Raw genomic sequence first — 20592 nt, forward strand, 5'->3', positions numbered from 1 at the left:
CTGTTGTCTGATTTAAATATTTTCTCTCCTTCAGACTCTCCCCTCTCCTGTTTATGTGGTAAAGCTACAGGTTGATGAGACCAAATCACATTTCTTATTAATTCCTTTTATTTAAAATCTCTCCTTCGTTGCTTATGAAATAATATTCTCCCAGATTCCTAATTTGTCTTCAGTCAGAATTCATCTCTCCTCTAAGAAAAGAGGGAACGGATACAATATGGACGTGTTTTAGTTTGACCTAGATGTTGTTTGTAAAAATAAGAGCCACCATTTTTAAAATCAGGGAATTTTGTCTTAATTTTCAGGCTCCATGAAGTGAAATAGCTAGCAATACTAAGCCTGCTTTCTTGTGTGGCAAAAATAAGCTATTGCTGAGTAAGTGGCTCTCTATAGACAAGGCATGCATTTTCCTTGTTCACATCAATCCCTGTTTTCTTGATGTTTAGGCCACTTGCTTATAGTCAGTTATCATAACACTTGCTTTGTAATTTTTCTTTTGGTAGAGGAATATTTTTCCAAATTCAGTTCTGTTACATAATCAGAAAATAAAAGACTGAGGGTGATTCAAGAAAAATTAGCATGCTTCTTGAGAAGATTATTCCTGTTTACTGGAGTGTAAGAAAAGTATGTTTCGTGGCAAAAGAATACAACTTTTTATTTTTTAACATTTATTTTTTAGTTGTAGGTGGACACAATACCTTTCTTTTATTTTTATGTGGTGCTGAGGATCGAACCCAGTGACTCATGCATGCTAAGCAAGAACTCTACCTCTGAGCCACAACCCTGGCCCCAGAATACAGCTTTTCTTATCGTGGCTTTATACATTTATTACCAGCTTGGCACCCATTAGATATTTGAGTTTCTCACCTTTGATTTAGTCCAGTTCAAGTACTTGTTGAAAGTATGTACCTAAAAGGAGACAGGGCCAGAATTCACCTCTAGCTCTCAAATTCTTCATGTTGTTTTATTCTTTATCTGAGTTCTAGCACTGTGTATTTCTGCCACATGAACTATTCAGGACATTCTCATATGCTTCCCAAAATTATTCAGGACATACATGTACCTTACAATGTAGTAGGTATTTAAGTAAATATGTTAAATGATTCATTCTGAAAGTAAAGACCATAAATGATTTGCTATGTTTGAGATGTCTTGAACCTATTGTGTTTTCTTCCTCTTCTTGAGATGTGTATGTTTTCTAAGAGCTGTGCTCTCAAGAGAACCTTGTCATTGTTTCTTGAAATCCCTAGTTGATGGATTAAAAGAAACATCAGTTCCTGATTTTCTAGGTTTAAATTTAGATTTAAATTATAGTAGTGGCAGCTGACATAGCCCCTTTTGAATGAAAGTAAACAAGAACATCCCAAATTCTCCTGCTTGGCATTTAAATAGTTGAAGTTGTTTGGAGGTTAAATCTTTTTTGGTACAGTTATCATTTCTCCTGGGTATCTTTTTGGTGTGTGGTATCAAGGAGTTTTGCTTGTTTTAGAGATTGAATGTTATCTGATCTAGAAGAACATGTTGATGCCTAAGTGGTTGGTTTTTTTGTTTTGTTTTTTGATACTGGAAATTGAACCCAGGAATGCTTTACCACTGAGCTATATATCTAGTCTTATTTTTTATTTTAAGAACATAGTCTCACTGAGTTGCCCAGGCTGGTCTGACTTACTGTTGTCCTGCCTCAGCCTCCTGAGTTGCTGGGATTACACCTGGCTGTTTGTATTCATTCTTTTATTTTAGTTGTGACCAAATATTTTTATTTTATTTGTTTATTTTTATGTGGTGCTAAGGATTAAACCTAGAGCCTCATGTGCTAGGCAAGCATTCTTGTCACTGAGCAACAGCCCCAGCCCTGATTGTGTTTTGTTTATTTCACATGTCGGTTTTTCTAAAAAGTCTAAACTTTTCTAGTACTTAAACTAGATGATTTATTCTTAGTGTTCTAAAGAAAGATTTAGTCCTTCAAGTGTTGTGATCTGATCTATTTAATGTGTTACATTGTATCCTGTTTAATTTATAATAATATGTATATCTTGTATCTGACAGCTTTCAATTCCTTGAAAAGTAGATTGTGTTTAATACTTTTTTAAAAAATAATTACTCTCTATTGGGAACATTTGATTTAGCAGAACATCTAACCATGCCATTATGTACATAATGACATTTTTAAAAATCAAAGATAGAAAAATTTACATTGCTTTATGACAAACAGTTGTGCAGAATGTGTATAACCTTAGGAAATCATGTAAATCTTTTGATATTGATTTCAAATGTATAAAACAAAGGAACCATTTAGTAGTGAATGTCAGTTTACTGTGCATAAGAATTGGCTAAGGAAAATGAAAAAAAACTACACATTTAACTCCATCCCCAGGAATTCTGATGTTGTAGGTCTAGAACAGAGTTTTCAACTACAGAATTATTAGTGTTTAGGGTTGAATATTTTTCTTATGACTGCTATTCTGTATGTTGGAGAATGTTTAACTGCATCTCTGGACTTTGCCAACCTGTAACACCAACCTCCCTCGCTCCCCAAGTTTTGATAACGAGAAGTATCACCAGACCCTACCAAATGTCAAACCCAGGTTAAGTACCCCTTTCCAAATGGTTCTCAGATCCAGAAAATTGTATTTTTTACCAGGCCCACTGGTAATCTAACATAAGTGGTCTCAATTTACACTTGGAGAAATCCTGATTTGCTTGAATTTTAGCCCCTTTAAAGCCATAGTTAAATCATTAACTTAAAAAAAAGTGACCCATTGTTATGTGTTTGTGAGTCAAGTGTTTTTGTTAATTTTTCTGTTCATGGTAGAAGTATATATATATTACAGATTAAAAATTTTTCAGTCTAGCTGGGTGTGGTGGCTACTTGGAAGGCTGAGTCAGGAAGATCACAAGTTTGAGGCCAGCCTGCAGAACTTAACAAGACCCTGTCTCCAAAAAAAAATGAAAAGGGCTAGATACCCAGCTTGATGATAGTACTTGCCCAGCATGTGTGAGACCCTTTGTTTAATCCCCAGTACTCCCAAAATAATAATATAATATTGAAACAGAAATCACACAGTCCATGTATAGCCAAGATTTTAGAATATTTGGATTTTTCTCTTTCAAAAATAATTATCAAAAGTGGACTTTGATTATATCAAAATGCAGTTGTCAGAAAATAACTAGGGATGAGGTTGTTGCTCAGCAGTAGAGCACTTGCCTAGCATGTGTGAGGCACTGGGCACTGGGTTTTAAGCACAACTTAAAAAATAAAGAAATAAATCAAACAAAATAAAGGTATTGTGTCCATCTACAACTGAATTAAAAAAAAATAACTAAAGCTATGACAATAGTTGTTCCAATCTGAATTCTTTTGTTTGTTTGTTTATTTTTACATGGTGCTGAGGATCGAACCCAGTGCCTCACACATGCTAGGCGAGCGCTCTATCACTGAGCCACAACCCCAGTCCCCCAATCTGAATTCTTTATAAAAAAATATTTCCCAGGCTAGGGTTGTGACTAATTTCCCTTTCAGTGTTTTTAGTTATTGTGATTACATATGATCTTTTGTTTCATTAGGATCAGGCAGCTAGAGACATGAAGAGGCTTGAAGAAAAGGACAAGGAAAGAAAAAACGTAAAGTAAGTTGTTTTCTTCTCCCTTACCATGGTTACTTGAAAATTACTAAAATACTGCTAGGTCTACCTTCCCAAAGTTTATAGAGAAAAAAAAAAAGTATATAAATATCTTTACTTAGTCTTGGGTTGTAGCTCAGTGGTAGAGCACTTGCCTAGCATGTGTGAGGCACTGGGTTCGATCCTCAGCACCACATAAAAATAAATAAATAAAATAAAGGTCCATCAACAACTAAAAAAAAAATATTTTAAAATAAATATCTTTACTTGAACATATTCCTATATCTTCAATATTTTTATAGGTATAGAGATGGCAAAAAATCTTTGCGTTTCTAATAATTAAGAGGTATTCTGTTTGAAAGAATAGCATTTGGTCTTCAACTTATAAATAATTGTGGTAAACATAAGAAATGAATTACAGTGGGGTTTAGGAAAACATAATTACTGAAGTTTTGGTTCATTCTTTTGAGTTTTGTCCCATAATTAGTATAAAATAATCATGAGGGCTATAGTTGTAGCTCAGTGGTAGAGTGCTTGTGTGAGGCACTGGGTTCGATCCTCAGCACAACATTAAAAAATAAATAAAATAAAGGCATTGGGTCCATTTACAACTGAAGTGACATCATGCTTTAGTAACCATAGTCAGAACTTGAATACTTTATTTCCTGGGAAAGAAGAAACTTCTCTTTCCCTTGCTAAATATATTCCTAAGGCTTTTTCTATCAGACATGGTTGGATTTTTCTCTCTATTTGCTTGCCAGTCAGTGGTTCAACCTCTTCCCAGAGTTCCTGTGCCATGTGGAGGTTCAGCCCTCTTTGGGTGTTCATGATGTATTGCATTCTCTTCCAGCTGCTCTAGCCTGGTGGTGTTGCTTTGCTAGTTGCCTTAGGAATACTAAGTGTTATAGATAGGCAGAAAGTCTGCTTAGAACGAGATGGTGGTAGGGGCTGGGGTTGTGGCTCAGTGGTAGAGTGATTGCCTAGCATGTGTGGGACACTGGGTTCGATTCTCAGCACTGCTTATAAATAAATGAATAAAATAAAGGTCCATCAACAACTAATATATATATATATATATATATATATATATATATGTATATATATATATATATATATATATGATTGTTGTGGATGGGCTGAGAGTATAACTCTGTAGCAGAGCTTTTGCCTAGCATGCACAGGGCCCCCAGTTTGATGTTCAGTTACCCCGCCTCCCCCCACACACACAATTCTTTGAGGAAATAGTTGGATATGGGAACAACCATATTTTGTGTAACTGCAAGAAATGCAGCAACTGGCAGTAGTTCCCTTCTCTATATGAACTGCTTAGGAGATTTAGTTCCTCTCCCCCATCCACAAGGTAAATGATTTTGGCTCAAAAGTTTATTCTAGTGCTAGAAACACTGAGAGACAGTAAGAAATTTGTGACATTCTTCCTACTATTTACTAAATGCAGGCTTTTTATATAGTATGAAATATTTTTCACAGCTGCGTTGTGTTTGTTTTATGGGTTGCCAAAGCTAGGATCCTTTGGTGTCTACAGAAAGTTTTTACTTCTTATACTCATATTAGTAATTGATATTTCTAGGGATACCATGTCATCCCATTCAAAAGAAATGCCAAGTGTAGCTCATAGAGCAAAACCACACATATTTGATGGGTGGATAGTTTACAGTGTGCTCATTGCTGCTTTGTTATTGTTAGTGTTGAGAGTTCCTGTTCTGCATGGAATCCAACACTAATTTACTGTAAGTATGGAGCTGGGTATGTGGAACATTTGCAGGGAAGTTTGTTTCTCCGCTTGTTTTTCCAGGGGTATTCGAGATGACATTGAAGAGGAAGATGACCAAGTGAGTTCCTATGCAGTATTTCTATCTTTTATTTTTACCCCACAAAGTCTATACTGGGAACAAGCTAGAATTTGCCTTTACTGAAATGGCCATTCCTTACATTGAGCAGGGAATGTCATTTGACTTGCTTCTTTTCTACCTCTGTGATCAATTGGTAATATACCATAAAGATTCACATGACTGTTCCCAATTTTGAAGATGGAACTTTTGATCAGCTGACATCAAAAACAAACATGGGCTTCATTCAGCTTTCTTTCTTTAAATCTAAAATTAAAGTTTATTTTGATAAATCAATAATAGTATAGGAACTATTGATGGCCTTTAGAATATCTAACCTCTAAGGGTTCTGTTTATGATTCTTATATTTGAAAATGGAACATTAATGACTGTCCGTTAGTATTTCTTTTTTCCATTGTTGAGTTTTAGGGTGATGAGAACCAGGGTGAGCAGTAGCCCTTTCCAGGTTTGTGACCTTTCTGATCAGTGTTTACTTCCAAACTTGGATTGGTAAAGCTCTAGCATGTGTTCTATAACTCTGGACAGTTAGATAGACACCCCACCCCAGGAAGGCTATAGAATAGACAGATTTGTAAATATTCTGCTAGACAAATTATTTTGTAGTACTAATTGCTTTGTTCATTTCTTATGATTCTTCTCCTAAATACTGCTATTATAAAAGGATTATTACTAGTAAAAGTCTTGTCTTATTTGGTAGGTATTTAAACTCTGCAGTCTTCTGGTACAGTGTGCACTCATTATTGGAAAAGAAACATTTTTCAATTGTACTTGGGTGTGATTATGTCCTTGTGCTTTCCTGCAGGAAGCTTATTTTCGATACATGGCAGAAAACCCAACTGCCGGTGTGGTTCAGGAGGAAGAAGAAGACAATCTGGAATATGATAGTGATGGGAATCCAATCGCACCTTCCAAAAAAATAATCGATCCTCTTCCGCCCATTGATCATTCAGAGGTATGGTGTTTCTTGCTGAATTTATTATTATTTCAAAAGGATACAGTTTTCTTTAATTTTAATATTTAGGTTTTCCCAATATCTGAATACTCTGATGCCTTGAGAATTTTTGTACTTGGGGATCTTTTCTCCCTGTTGAGGCTTTCACAGTCTGTGGTGTTACCAAAAGGTATAGCTGAATCACTTGCTCTCGTTTAATTTTAGAATTTTAAGAGTTTTTTTTCCAAGCAACTGTATTTGTTTTCCAGAAACAGTGCTTAACTATCTTCCTTTCAAATGAGCCTTAGGTCTCCATTTTTTTTTTAGTTGCTATAAATATTATTGCCCCCAATAGGCAGATCAGAGCCTATTTATTCAAAGTAGAGCCAGGAATTATGAGTTCCATAAGTCAAAAAAAGGAAAAGAGACTGTCATTGTACTTGAAAAAATATCAGTGCTTTTTCCAAGTTAAATATCAGATAGAATTTGCATATCCTAGTGACTAGATCTAGAGCAATGGTTCTCAGAATATGGTCCTAGGACCCCTGAAAGAGCCATTTCAGAGTCTATAAAAGTCAAAAAAAATTTTTTGATACTAAGAATTTGTCTTTTTCATTGTATCAGCATTTGTACTGATAGTATAAAAGCAGTATAGGTAAAACTATTGCCACCTTAGTATGGATTAAGATAGTGGCACCAAACTGCTCCAGTAGTCATTATATTATTCCCTATACGACCATCGTGATTTATATATTTATTTATTTTTAGTTGTAGTTGCACATAATACCTTTATTTATATGTGGTGATGAGGATTGAACCCAGGGTCTCGCACATGCTAGGTGAGCACTCTACCGCTGAGCTACAACCCCAGCCCCAAGACCATTGCAATTTAAAAACGGGGTGGGGGGGCTGAGAATGTGGCTCAGGCGGTAGCGCACTGGTCTGGCATGCGTGCGGCCCGGGTTCGATCCTCAGCACCACATACCAACAAAGATGTTGTGTCCGCCGAGAACTAAAAAATAAAATATTAAAAATTCAAAAATAAATAAATAAATAAATAAAAACGGGGTGGGGGAGGTGCCTGGCATGGTGGCTCAGTGGTAGCGCGCTCACCTGGTAAGCGCGGGGCCCTAGGTTCGATCCTCAGCACCACATACAATCAAATAAAAGTATTGTGTCCAACTACAACTAAAAAATAAATTTTTTTTATAAAGGGGGCGGAGTTCGTCTAAGAATACCCTTATGGAACAGATTAAATCTTTTGCATGTCTTTTTATTTTTTGGTATTAGGGATTGAACCAAGGGGCACATAACCATTGAGCCACACCTCCAGCCTTTTTATTTTTTATTTTGAGATAGGATTTCACCAAGTTGCTTAGAACCTCACTAAATTACTGGGCTGGCTTTGAACTTGAGAATCCTGTCTGAGCCTCCCAGGTCAATGGGATTACAGGCATGCACCACCGTACCCACGAGTTAAAGGTCTTTTTTTATTCTGTGTGTCCAAAAGGGAAGAACACATAAAATATTTCTATTGGCATACCAAAATATGATAGTTGACTCCAGGAAAAGCATTTACATATTTGAATTGTAGGCTGAACTAGCTGTTTTATTTTCGTGGAACATTATTTGTAACTGAGAAAATGAATGATACCTCAAGGAAAACAATTATGTTTATTACCAGTGCTAGAAATTAAAACTTTCAAACAAAAATTAGAATTTGGAAACTTACATTCACCATAGTGAGCTCGACAGTTTCTAAAACTGTGGTGATAAAATTGATGATGACACTAATGAATATGAATTTTAAAATTCATAATGAGCTGTGTCAGCATTTAGATGATCTGCATACTATCTTAGTGAACCAATATTTTCCATGTGATCACTATTATAAAATCATCAAGAGTCCATCAAAATACTGTCATGAGCAATGTCTTTTTTTTTTTTTTTTTTTTAACACCTAGGGATGCTTTACCTTTAAGCTACACCATAGCATTTTGTTTTGTTTTGTTTTTGAGACAGGGTCTCTCTGAGTTGCTGAGGCTGGCCTTGAACTTGTGATCTTTCTGCCTCAGCCTCACTGAATTGCTGGGGCTCCAGGGAACACCAACATGCTGCCTAGACCAATGACTTTTAATGTAATTAGTATAAAAAGTTCAGTGATTTGGTATCAGATTACACAATGAAAATAACCTTTAAGAAGTCACCACTAGTGGGCTGGAGTTATGGCTCAGTGACAGAGCGCTTGCTTAGCAAATGTGAGGCACTGGGTTCAATTCTCAGCACCACATATAAATAAATAAAAAATAAAGGATCATCAACAAATTTAAAAAAAAAAGTGACCACTAGTCAAGTTTTAGTGTGGTATCAAAAAAGAATAGAAGCTGGGCATGCTGGCACACACCTATGATCCTAGCTGTTGTGGAAGCTGAGGCAGGATCAGGAGTTTAAAGCCAGTCTCCACAACTTTTCTAGGACCTAAGCAACTTGGCAAGAGCCCGTCTATAAATAAAATATTAAAAAGGGCTGGGGTTGTGGCTCAGTGATTAAGCATCCCTGGGTTCCATCCCTGATACCAAAAAAATATATATATTTTGCTTAAAAAATGTATTATAAATAATTTGTTGGTATAGAATCATTTAGGCAAATTCTGTTGAACAAAGGGATGCTTTATTACTGAGCTACATCTCCAGCCCCTTTAAAATTATGAGACAGATTCTCACTAAATTGCCCAGGCTGATTTGCAAGTCTGTGATTACAGGTTTGTGCCACCATGCCCAGTTAGCCAAATTCTCATGTGGTGGTATGCTTACGTTTTGTATCCTAAAGTAATCTATGAAATGAGCAGCAGAAATGACTGCTGCTCTCTTTGGAATTAAAAATGTTTAACTGATTTTTGTTTGTTTGTTTAATCTTGCTAGGGATTTAACCCAAGAGTACTTAACCACTGAGCCACATCCCCAGCCCTTTTTATTTTTAATTTTGAGATAAGATCTCGCTAAGTTGCTGAGGCTGACTTTGAATTTGTGATCATCTTGCCTCCACCTTCCAAGTTGGTGGGATTACAGGTTTTCTCCACTGTGGCTGGCATTACAGGCAATTCAAGCAATTCCTTGTTTTTAAACAGAGTAGAGTGCCCTCTAATGGCTAAAGCTTTTCTCTTAATTATTAGCAGTGTTTCTAAATGCCTAGAACTAGGTGAACAACTTAATCCAAAATATATTTAAATGTTAGAGTGAACTATCATTCTTAAAATACTTGTTCTCTCAGGACTTTGGCATTGTAGAAAGTCTGTGTTCTGCTTCTAGGTTGTTCAAATCTGAGTTGTCACTAGGAATATTAGTTTATACCTGTAATCTTGTATCTTTGTGTTGGGTGTGGGGGGTGCTGAGGCAGGAGGTTCACCAGATCAAGGCCAGCTTCTGCAACTTAGACCCTGTCTCAAAAGAAAAAGGACTGGGGTAAAGTTCCCTTGGGTTCAATCCCCAGTACCCAAAAAAAAAAAAAAAAAAAAAAAACTGAGGTGGTGTTAAATGATGGTCTCTTTGGGAAGGAGATTGATATTTATAAGAAAAGACAGAGGCTGTACTTTCTGGAATGTGTGTCAAGAATAAATGAATTCCTTTGTTCTTTCTAGCAAGAAGGGGATTATTTGTGTAATATTTGTAAAAGATTATTTTGCATTAAAATCAAACTTACAGGATTGACTCTTGAATTCTAGACTAACTTTGAATAATTGGACCTGCAGATTGACTACCCACCATTTGAAAAAAATTTTTACAATGAGCATGAGGAGATAACCAACCTCACTCCACAACAGTTAATAGATCTCCGGCATAAGCTCAATCTTCGGGTAAGACACTCATTTATCAAGTATTTTTATGTTAATGATAGTTAGTCTAGGTTTGTATTCTTGCTTTTTCAAACTAATAACCTTGGATTTTTTTTTCTAATGGTCTCTGAACTGCCTTTGCTAGAATAATAATTATATCCATTGGGCTTACTTGATTTGATTGTTTTAGTCCTCCAGATGACATTTTAGGATAGGACATTTTTTTCTTTCATGTATTCAGTCAACTTTATATGTACTGTCCTGTGTGGTATATCAAAGAATGATTAGAAAGCCTCCTCTTTAGGAAGAGGAAACAGGATTGCTAGATGTGAATAACATGAAGTCTTAGAATATTTTGAAATTATGATACACTTTTTAAGTCACATATTGTGTACCTTTTTTAAAAAGAAGAAATGAAGGGGCTGGGATTGTGGCTCAGCGGTAGAGCGCTCACCTAGCACGGCGGGGCATGGGTTCGATCCTCAGCACCACATAAAAATAAAGGTACTTGTGTTGTGTCCATCTACACCTAAAAAATAAATATTTAAAAAAGAAGAAGAAATGAAGACCTTGTAAAAATACATATGCACTACTTTCAGAATGAGATGGTTTTAATTGCTTACCAAAATGTTTTGGGTTGCTCATTGGCTATATTGTTTAGAGTCCTTCTCATATGTTAGTTAATGAAACTTAATATACTCATCTACTTTGATGTGAATAACTTTCCAGTTCCTCTGCCTTATTGGTTGCTACATGAAAACTCCTGCTTTTCAAGAGGTGTATGTATGTGCTTGCGTGCATGCACATGTGTGCGTATACACATTTTTTTGTGCTTATATTCCCAGAGATTAACAATCCTCCATAAAATCTTTGTTTTTTTTTGAATACTTATTTTTTAGTTGTAGTTGGACATAATACCTTTATTTTATTTATTTTCACGTGGTGCTGAGGATCGAACCCAGGGCCTCACACGTGCTAGGCAAGTGCTCTACCACTGAGCCACAACCCCAGCCCTCCATAAAATTTTTAATGAAATCCTTTTTGAAAATGTCAGCATCACTGGGGAAGCATTGAAAGGTTACCACTTTTGGAGACAAAATAGAGATAATAAACCCTGTTCTTGACCTGGGCATAGTTGTAACAGAGCTTGATAGTGGCTAAAACATCACTAGGGGATACAGTAACTCTTCTGGCAATATTTTTGGTAACCAGTGGGTATAGACTTGCCTTAATCTGAGTTTATATGCAATTTTTGTTTTGAGTAAATTTTGTTTTTTTTCCTCCTACCTGGTTAATATTTATGCAAAACTAGAAAAAAATTCTTTTTTTTTTTTTTTTTTTTTACAATTCATTGAATGGGTTTTTGTTTTATTTTGTTTGAGATAATTTTTATTTAAAAGATTTTTAGGTACTTAGTCATTTAAAACCAAGTGACAGTTATCTCGGGAGTTGTTTATATGAAATCCTCATATTATTTAAGGTTTTGCCTTTTCAATGCATACTTTTGGATACAGATTTATGTTATCACTTTTTCATACTCAAGCTAAATGTTAGATCCAGGTAAGTGTTGTTGAACTTCAAATACTATTTATATTGTCGTACAAGTCATTCCTGGAAGTTCTCTATCTCTAGGTTTCTGGTGCTGCACCTCCTAGACCAGGAAGTAGTTTTGCTCATTTTGGATTTGATGAACAACTTATGCATCAGATTCGGAAATCTGAGTACACACAGCCCACTCCAATACAATGTCAGGTAAGTAAACATAATGAAAGAAAAATGAAGAAGAATGATATTTAGTGACTGCATTTAGTTGACAACAAAGTCAAAACAGTAAAATAATGTTTATTGACATGGGTAGATGGTACAAATACTTCTTCTGATGTTGTCTTTAATTTTTCCTCTAATTAAAAGGGGGTGTAGGACATAAATAAAATCCAAGAGGATTTTTAAAACTTTTAAAAATTAAAGAGCAAGTGTGAATTATTCACCCCTCTAGGAAATTTTAAGTGGCTAAGAAATGTTCTTTTATATCTGATAAATACCTTGAAAACATGATATGAAGAAAATAATCAGTTCTACCTTAACAAAAAAAGATTTGTGGGTGGACTGGAGTCATGGCTCAGTTGGTAGAGCGCTTGCCTAGCATGTGGGAGGCACTAGGTTTGATTCTCAGCACCACATATAAGTAAATAAATAAAGGTCAATCAACAACTAAAATTAAAAAAAAAAAGATTTGTTCATGGACAACTTGAGCACTAACAATGATTAGAATTGCTTTGTCCATTAGTTGAAAATTCTCATTTATTACTGAAAGATAATAGCTTCTGTTTCCCATTCATATATGTGATTTACTTATTCCTAAACAACTGTCTGTACCTTCTAAAGGGGAGAACATTTTTTAAAATTTGAGCAGCTACTTCCATTATGAATTGCAATTTTGTATTTCTGCATGTCAAACAAAATGGAGTCAGTTATATTCCATAAATGGTAACTGAGCCACATGAAGAAAATGATGATTTTTTTCCAATAAATCAAGAAGCTTGTGGGAATATCAGACTTTTTTCACTGTTTGCAGTCAGTATGCATAGCCCAGGATATTTTTGTTTCTTTGGAAATAAATGTCATTAATGATCATTTGTCCTTTTTAAGGATTTCCTTCAGTTCATCTTTAAAATAGAAATTTTAGAGTGGATATACTTTACTTTTTCTCCAGGGTGTGCCTGTTGCATTAAGTGGTAGAGACATGATTGGTATTGCCAAAACAGGCAGTGGAAAAACTGCAGCCTTTATCTGGCCCATGTTGATTCATATAATGGACCAGAAGGAATTGGAACCAGGTGATGGACCAATTGCAGTGATTGTGTGTCCTACTAGGGAGCTTTGTCAGCAGGTATGTGCTTTGTATAGAATGCCTCCTTCCCAAAGTGGATTAGCAAAAGACTACCCAGTCAAGTGGATAGAATAACCAGGAAACTTTTTTTTTTTTTTAATTATGATAAGTATACACAAAATTAACCATGTTAGGAATATTTTAAGTGTACAATTTGGTGGCATTAAACACGTTCATACTGTTGTGCTACAAGTAGATACACCCTTTTCTACTGTTTTTAGAGGGGAAAAAGATATTACAATATGGGAATTGTTTGTATTCCAAGCTCACAATGTTTTTCTCTAAGTGTATTCATTTTTCTTGATAGAAAGGCAATTATAGAATCAGGAAGAAAAGTTAATTTAAAAAAAGAATAATCAAGGCAAGATTTTAGACAGCTTGATTTTATGAATAAAATTTTAAGCCATGTTTCAAGTTTTCATTTTCTTTATTACATTCTGTGTTTTTCAGAACTCCCTCTTGGGTTGTGATAGAGGTATTTATTAGTGTCACAGTTTGTTAATATGTTATTAACAACTTTGTAGATCCATGCAGAATGTAAGCGGTTTGGGAAAGCATATAATCTTCGATCAGTGGCTGTGTATGGAGGAGGGAGCATGTGGGAGCAAGCCAAGGCCCTTCAGGAAGGGGCAGAGATTGTTGTGTGTACCCCAGTAAGTATATCATGTCTAAATGGCTTCTCAGCCTCTCTTCGTATGGAAAGCATGGTTAGTTTTGAAGGGAATTCGCCCCCAAATTGTGGTAAAGCAGGGTTGAGACTATCCTGATGAATGACAGCCTCTGGTTTTGGTTTAATTTTGATTGGTTGACTAAAACAGCAATCCATTAGGAATATCTGTAACATACAAATTAGCAGCTACAAGTTTCTCTCTATTTCAAATAGTTTTTCTTATGCTCTCCTAGGAAGTGGATTGTAGTAACTAAGATCTTCAAGAGTCAGAAAGATACTCAGAACTGCCTAGAGGATTGTGATTTTAAACATTAAAACCCATCAATAAGGCTTTAAATCAGATAATTTCCAACTATCTTACAAAAATTGTTCTGGCCACAAAATATAAACTACATTTAGGTAAAGGAAGATTCTAATTGAGTTTTCAAAATGTCTGCCCTCTTGAACTATATAGTACATAAAGTTCCAGGCTGTCAGACTATATTATCTATTATTATTTAAGACTTTTGCCAGGCATGCAGTTTTGGAAAGTTCTTGGGTCTGTAATTATATTTATTATTCACTTTGTGCATTTTATAGGGTCGACTGATTGATCATGTGAAGAAGAAAGCTACTAATCTTCAAAGAGTCTCTTACCTTGTATTTGATGAAGCAGATCGAATGTTTGATATGGGATTTGGTATGCCTTGAATACCAGTTTCTTCTCTCTATCTTCATACTAGTTTTTTCCATTTTTCTAGATTTAACCAATGATTTTCAGCATAAGAGAATCTAAAAATACTCCTTGATTGGATTATATTATAGAGCCATAAGAGAAACTGTTTTTTAGAGTTTTCTCAGGAAAAGTATGGTAGTCTTGATTGGGTGAAGGAAATTTGAAAGCAGCTTTGTATAGGGAGGAATATTTTCCATTATTTTTATTCATGTGCTGTTGATGTGGAAGTCAAGGTCTGTATTCTTGGGTAGGTGAATATCAAGTCCTTTGTTTTCCTATCCTTGATGTTTCTGACAGTGTAAACTTCTAAATAACCATCTTTGCTAATTTATATACCATGTAGCTCAGCTTCATGGAGGGAGAGTTTTTTGGAGTTTCATACTGAATGATATGGCAAAGAGTTTCAGTTTCTTAATTCTTACAACTTCTCATGAGGATTTTACTAAAATGACTTTTCGGGCCTCCTGAAATGTATTACAGGGTTATAATATTAACTTTACTGTTGTTCTTCCAGAGTACCAGGTTCGATCCATAGCAAGTCATGTTCGTCCTGACAGACAGAGTATGTATGAAGCAGCTTTATCATAAATCACATTTATACTTAGAATGAACACCTATTTTTATAGACATAGTTATGGAAGCAAAACCAATCATTTGTATACTGATTCAAGTCTTACAGAGCAATAATGACCATTTATCTGAGCTGACAGAATCTTAGCAGTTGTAGGCTATTTTCTTCGATGATAAAACCAAGATTCAGAAATTGAATGACTTGTCCTAGCTTGCACAGTATTATCAGTGAGTAGAAATTGCATAATATAGATCTGATTTGAAATCAGAAGCCTTTTTCCTCAATCATACTGACATTTCTTGATTGAAAAATGTAATAAAAAGTAAAATAAAGGAAAATCTTTTTTCTTTATTGAATCAATTTCTAACTAAAAGTTAAGATGGATTTATTTATTTATTTTGTTTGTTTGTTTGTTTGTTTTTTAACAAAAAACTGATTCTGGGTTTTTTGGTTTGGTTTGATTTGGTTTTATTTGTTACTGGGGATTGAGTCCAGGGATGGCTTGACCACTGAACCACTTCCCAGCCTTTTTAAATATTTTATTTAGAGACAGCATCTCACTGAATTGTTTAGGGCCTTGCTAAGTTGATGGGGCTGGCTCTGAACTCACTATCCTCCTGCCTTAGCCTCCCGAGCCACTGAGATTATAGGCATGTGCTGCTCCACCTGGCAAAGCTGAGTAATTCTGAATATTAAGGAAGCTTAGTGGGTGTTCAGTAAAATAGTACTGTTTCTTTAACAGAATTTACTTTACTTTTTAGCTCTCTTATTCAGTGCAACTTTTCGGAAAAAGATTGAAAAACTGGCGAGAGATATCCTAATTGACCCTATTCGAGTGGTGCAGGGAGATATTGGAGAGGTAACCTTAAGCAAGGCTGGATGGGACTCCAGTGGGTTATTTCTTATATTATGGAGACATAAAATTGATTCTTCACTATGGAGATTTTGAAAATTAATGCATATTTATAGATGAGGCAACATGTTTTAGATTTGCTTTAAAATACATAGAAGTAGTAGTTGAAATAAGATTGGCAAAGTGTTGATAATTGTTGAAGAAGCTCAGTGACAGGTACATGGGAGTTGATTCTGTTCATTTTGCTTTTTTTGAATGTTTAAAAAATTCATAGTAACGGCTGGGGATATAGCTCAGTTGATAGAGTGCTTGCCTCACATACATAAGGTCCTGGGTTCAATCCCCAGCACCATACAAAAAAAAAAAAAAAATCATAACAAAACGGTTTAGAAAAAGCTTTTAAAGAAACAAAAAGGTCTACCTGAAAGACTATCAGTGAGTTACAATAGAACTGACATTTTAAATGATTATGTGAAGAAGTCTGCATAGGATGTAGTGGGATGTCTTTTAGGGCCTGGTGAAAATAAATTACTGTTTGATTTCTTATATACATGGCCTATGTGAAAAATTTCTCTGGATTGGATTTCATAATTCAGTTAAGCTGCTCAGAGAATTCCTTAAGTTGCTTGTCATGTTTTTGGATTGTATTAAAAAATTGTGGGTGTGGGTGTATAATGTGTATATATAATATGGGGTTTTTTTTGTTGTTGTTGTTATTGTTGTTTTTGTTTTTCTTGGTACTGGGGATTTAACCCATGGGTGTTTTACCACTGAGCTACATCCTCACTCTTTTTATTTTATTTTATTTTGAGACAGGATCTCACTGAGTTGCTGAGGGCCTTGCTAATTAAGTTACCAAGGCTGGCCCTGAACTTATTATAATCCTCCTATCTCAGGCTCCCAAATTTCTGGGATTACAGATGTGTGCCACTTCACCTGGCAATTTAAAATATATTTTGTATAATATTACACAATAATTGTACATATTTATGGGGTACAGCATATTTCAGCATGTATACACACAAACACGATATATTGAATACAGATCAAGGTAATTGGTATTTCCATCCCCTCAAACATTTTACATTTTACCATTTTTTTTTACTTTGGAAGCATTCAAAATTTTCTCCACTAGTTTTTTTGAAATACATTTTTAGTTGTCAAACCAATTATTTCTTGCTGTGTTTATTATTCAAGAAATTTTTAGTGTAGTTGATATTTTGACATTGTCCAATTTTCATTTTTTGATTGCCTTCTATGTATATGTATGAATGGTGCTAGGAATAGTGAGTGGGAGGGATCCAGAAGAACTCTCTTCATTAGGAACAATCAAAATAGATATATGAAAAAGTATTGCCAAGAATTAGGACATACAAACTAGATAGTATGTATACATAGAGGGAGAGAAGTGTAGAATGATTTATAAAGAGAGGTAACTTTTTTTTTAAGAGAATTTATTTATTATTTGATTTTATTTTTTTAAATACACAACAACAATAACCCACTTCAATCTAATGTATGAAATATGATATGTCAAGAGCTTTGTAATGTTGTGAACAACCAATAAAAAGTTCTCAGCAAAAAAATAAATAAATAAATACACAACAGCAGAATGCATTACAATTCTTGTTACACATATAGAGCACAATTTTTCATATCTTTTTATATAATATAAAGTATGTTCACGCCAATTCCATGTCTTTATACATGTACTTTTTTTTGCATTACAATTCTTATTATACATATATACCACAATTTTTCATATCTCTATTTGTATGCAAAGTAGGTTGACACCCAATTCATGTCTTCATACATGTACTTTGGATAATGATGTCCATCACATTCCATCATCCTTGCTTATCCCCTGCATCCTTCCTTTCCCTCCCACCCCTCTTCCCTATCTAGAATTCATCTATTCCTCCCATGCTCCCCTTCCCTACCCCAGGGATGAGTCAGCCTCCTTACAGAGAAAACATTCGGCATTTGTTTTGGGGGGATTGGCTAACTTCACTTAGCATTATCTTCTGAGAGGTATCTCTTAAGCTGTACTTGATATGCTTAAGGAAGGACCCAGAGAGAACAGGGATCATTCAGGATTCTTCAGATGCAGACAACAATGTCACAATCACTTATTTCTTCTTCCCAGGCAAATGAAGATGTGACACAGATTGTGGAGATTCTCCATTCTGGGCCTAGTAAATGGAACTGGCTTACCCGGCGTCTGGTGGAATTTACTTCTTCCGGGAGTGTCCTCCTGTTTGTTACTAAAAAAGCTAATGCTGAAGAGCTAGCCAATAACCTTAAGCAGGAGGGTCATAATCTTGGGTTGCTTCATGGGGACATGGATCAGAGTGAAAGAAACAAGGTCATTTCCGACTTTAAGAAAAAGGACATCCCAGTCCTAGTAGCCACAGATGTTGCAGGTAGAGTATAAATTTCACAGTAACTATAACCCATTACTCTAAGGGTGCTGTCTTCTGTTGTGAGACCCATATTCATGAGCAGGCTGAAAAACTCCACTAGCCTGGCTGACTTCACCCCACAGAGCAGCAGTTTAGTACAGTGATAACAACCTGGAGTTTGGGATACCACTTTTCCCTTAATGTTTCTCTCAGAACAGAGTATCGCTACAGCTAGAAGACACCTGGGAAAAAAAGGTTGTAACCTTATTGTGTGTCTAAATATGGTAGGTATCTTACATTGATTGTTATTAGTTGGGCATACTTCAGTCAAGATGAGAAAAGTAGCCAAGTGCAGAGGTGCATGCCTGTAATCTCAGCTGCTCAGGAGGATATCACAGGAGGATCTCAAGTTCAAAGCCAGCCTCAGCAACTTATCAACTCAGCCTAAGCAACTCAATGAGACACTGTCTCTAAATAAAACATAAAACAGGCTGGGGATGTGGTTCAGTGGTTAATTACCCCCAAGTTCAATATTCAACCCCTAGTACAAAAAAAAAATCAGAAAAGTTTTTGAAGTTTTGGGGGACTGGAGGATAGGGGGCAGGGTGTACCAGGGATTGAATCCAAGGGCGTTTAACCACTCAGCAGCCACATTCCCAGCACTTTTTTAAATTTTTGTTTTGAGACAGAGTCTCACTTCTTAGCTTAGAACCTTGTTATATTGCTGAGACTGGTCTCAAACTTGCAGTCCTACCTCAGCCTCCCAAGCCACAGCAATTACAGGCATGCACCACCACACCCAGCTGGAATGTGATTTTTTATTTTGTTCTGCTATTTTATTAGCTACCCTAAAAACTGGTATTTTTCTCTCAGGAGAGAAAATGCTCAGCTTTAAAACAGATTTGATCCCTGGGTACAGTGGCTTGTGCCTGCAGTCTCAGCTACTCTGCAGGCAGGAGAATTGTGAGTTTGAGGCCAGTCTAGGTAACATAGTGAGACCCTATCTTCTTTTTTTTTTTTTTTTGAGAGACCCTATCTTCAAGAAACACATTTCATACATGTATAAAGACATGATGAATTGGTGTAACATACTTTATATGAAAAATTGTGCTCTGTATGTGTAATAAGAATTATAATGCTTTCTGCTATCGTGTATTTAAAAATAAAACCAATTAAAAAAAAGAAACACATTCCATGTCAGTTTGTTTACATAGTTCAGATAAAAGAGAGGGGCTTTGGCAGTTTATTGATGGCAAACGATAAGCCATTGCATTAGTGGCCCGGCATCATAGAATCTGTTGGGGTGATATTTGTTCTAGAAGGTAACTTGTGTGCCTATACTGCAGCTCACCAGACTCATACACTCTGCCTAAATAAGGGAAACTAGTTTTTCAGAGCTCAAGCATTTTTAGTTAGTTTGATCTTCTGGCTCCAGGTAAAGAATATAAGAATTTGATTGCTTTTTATTTCAGCCCGTGGTCTGGACATTCCTTCAATTAAGACTGTCATTAACTATGATGTGGCACGAGACATTGATACCCATACTCATAGGATTGGCCGCACAGGAAGAGCGGGTGAGAAAGGTGTAGCCTATACCCTGTTGACCCCTAAGGACAGCAATTTTGCTGGTGACCTTGTCCGGAACTTGGAAGGAGCCAATCAGCATGTTTCCAAGGAACTTCTGGATCTGGCAATGCAGGTGAGGGGATAGGCACACTAAAGATTGCCTCAGGTTATACAGCTAAGTTATATTTCAGCAGGCAAGGAAAATAACATGGACAATTGACAAGAAAATGGGTTACAAGGTACAGATTGGAATTATGGGATATTAAAATTCATCTGGTCTATCCACTCATCCTCTCATTTTAACAATGTCTGTGTTGAAAAGCTACTCCTTGCTTTGTGCTGAAATCTGTCCTTGTAATTTCTACCTGTTTACCCCATGGCACGCTTATGAACAATATCTGCTTTCTTAATGCTGCCTCCACCCCTAAAAAAAAAAAGTGGGGCGGGCTTCTCTTTTGGAGGCCTAAAAATGAGTGGTATTTTTAAGAAAATAATTGTGTGGTGCTTCTAAAGTGTTCCTTACAAACTGAGATCTCAGACCTTTGACTACATGTTGATTGCCCTCTTCCAGAGATGCCTCAGTCTAAAACCAAGTGAATCATTCTACCACATCAAATGAGGCATCTTAATGCAATTCCCAAATTACAGAGCAAATTCTGATATTGGAAACTGTT

At 35.8% G+C, this 20592-nt stretch overlaps 1 protein-coding gene across 2 annotated transcripts in view; it reads left to right on the top strand.

The window, feature by feature from the left end:
* Positions 1–20592, top strand: part of DDX42 (DEAD-box helicase 42) — a 43323-nt gene that overhangs the window by 16975 nt on the left and 5756 nt on the right. Inside the window, exons 4-15 of one of the 2 annotated variants that reach the window (XM_081272170.1) lie at positions 3565–3626; positions 5434–5470; positions 6291–6440; positions 10168–10272; positions 11884–12003; positions 12965–13141; positions 13666–13794; positions 14391–14490; positions 15041–15088; positions 15859–15956; positions 18097–18373; positions 19825–20051. In XM_081272170.1, the coding sequence (XP_081128296.1) occupies positions 3565–3626; positions 5434–5470; positions 6291–6440; positions 10168–10272; positions 11884–12003; positions 12965–13141; positions 13666–13794; positions 14391–14490; positions 15041–15088; positions 15859–15956; positions 18097–18373; positions 19825–20051 (1530 nt within the window). Of the gene's footprint in view, positions 1–3564; positions 3627–5433; positions 5471–6290; positions 6441–10167; positions 10273–11883; positions 12004–12964; positions 13142–13665; positions 13795–14390; positions 14491–15040; positions 15089–15858; positions 15957–18096; positions 18374–19824; positions 20052–20592 lie in introns of those variants that run through there. The other variant, XM_081272171.1, reaches the window with a different exon arrangement.

This window comes from Spermophilus citellus (assembly GCF_964194105.1).
Source record: "Spermophilus citellus genome assembly, chromosome: 17".
NCBI lineage: Eukaryota > Metazoa > Chordata > Mammalia > Rodentia > Sciuridae > Spermophilus > Spermophilus citellus.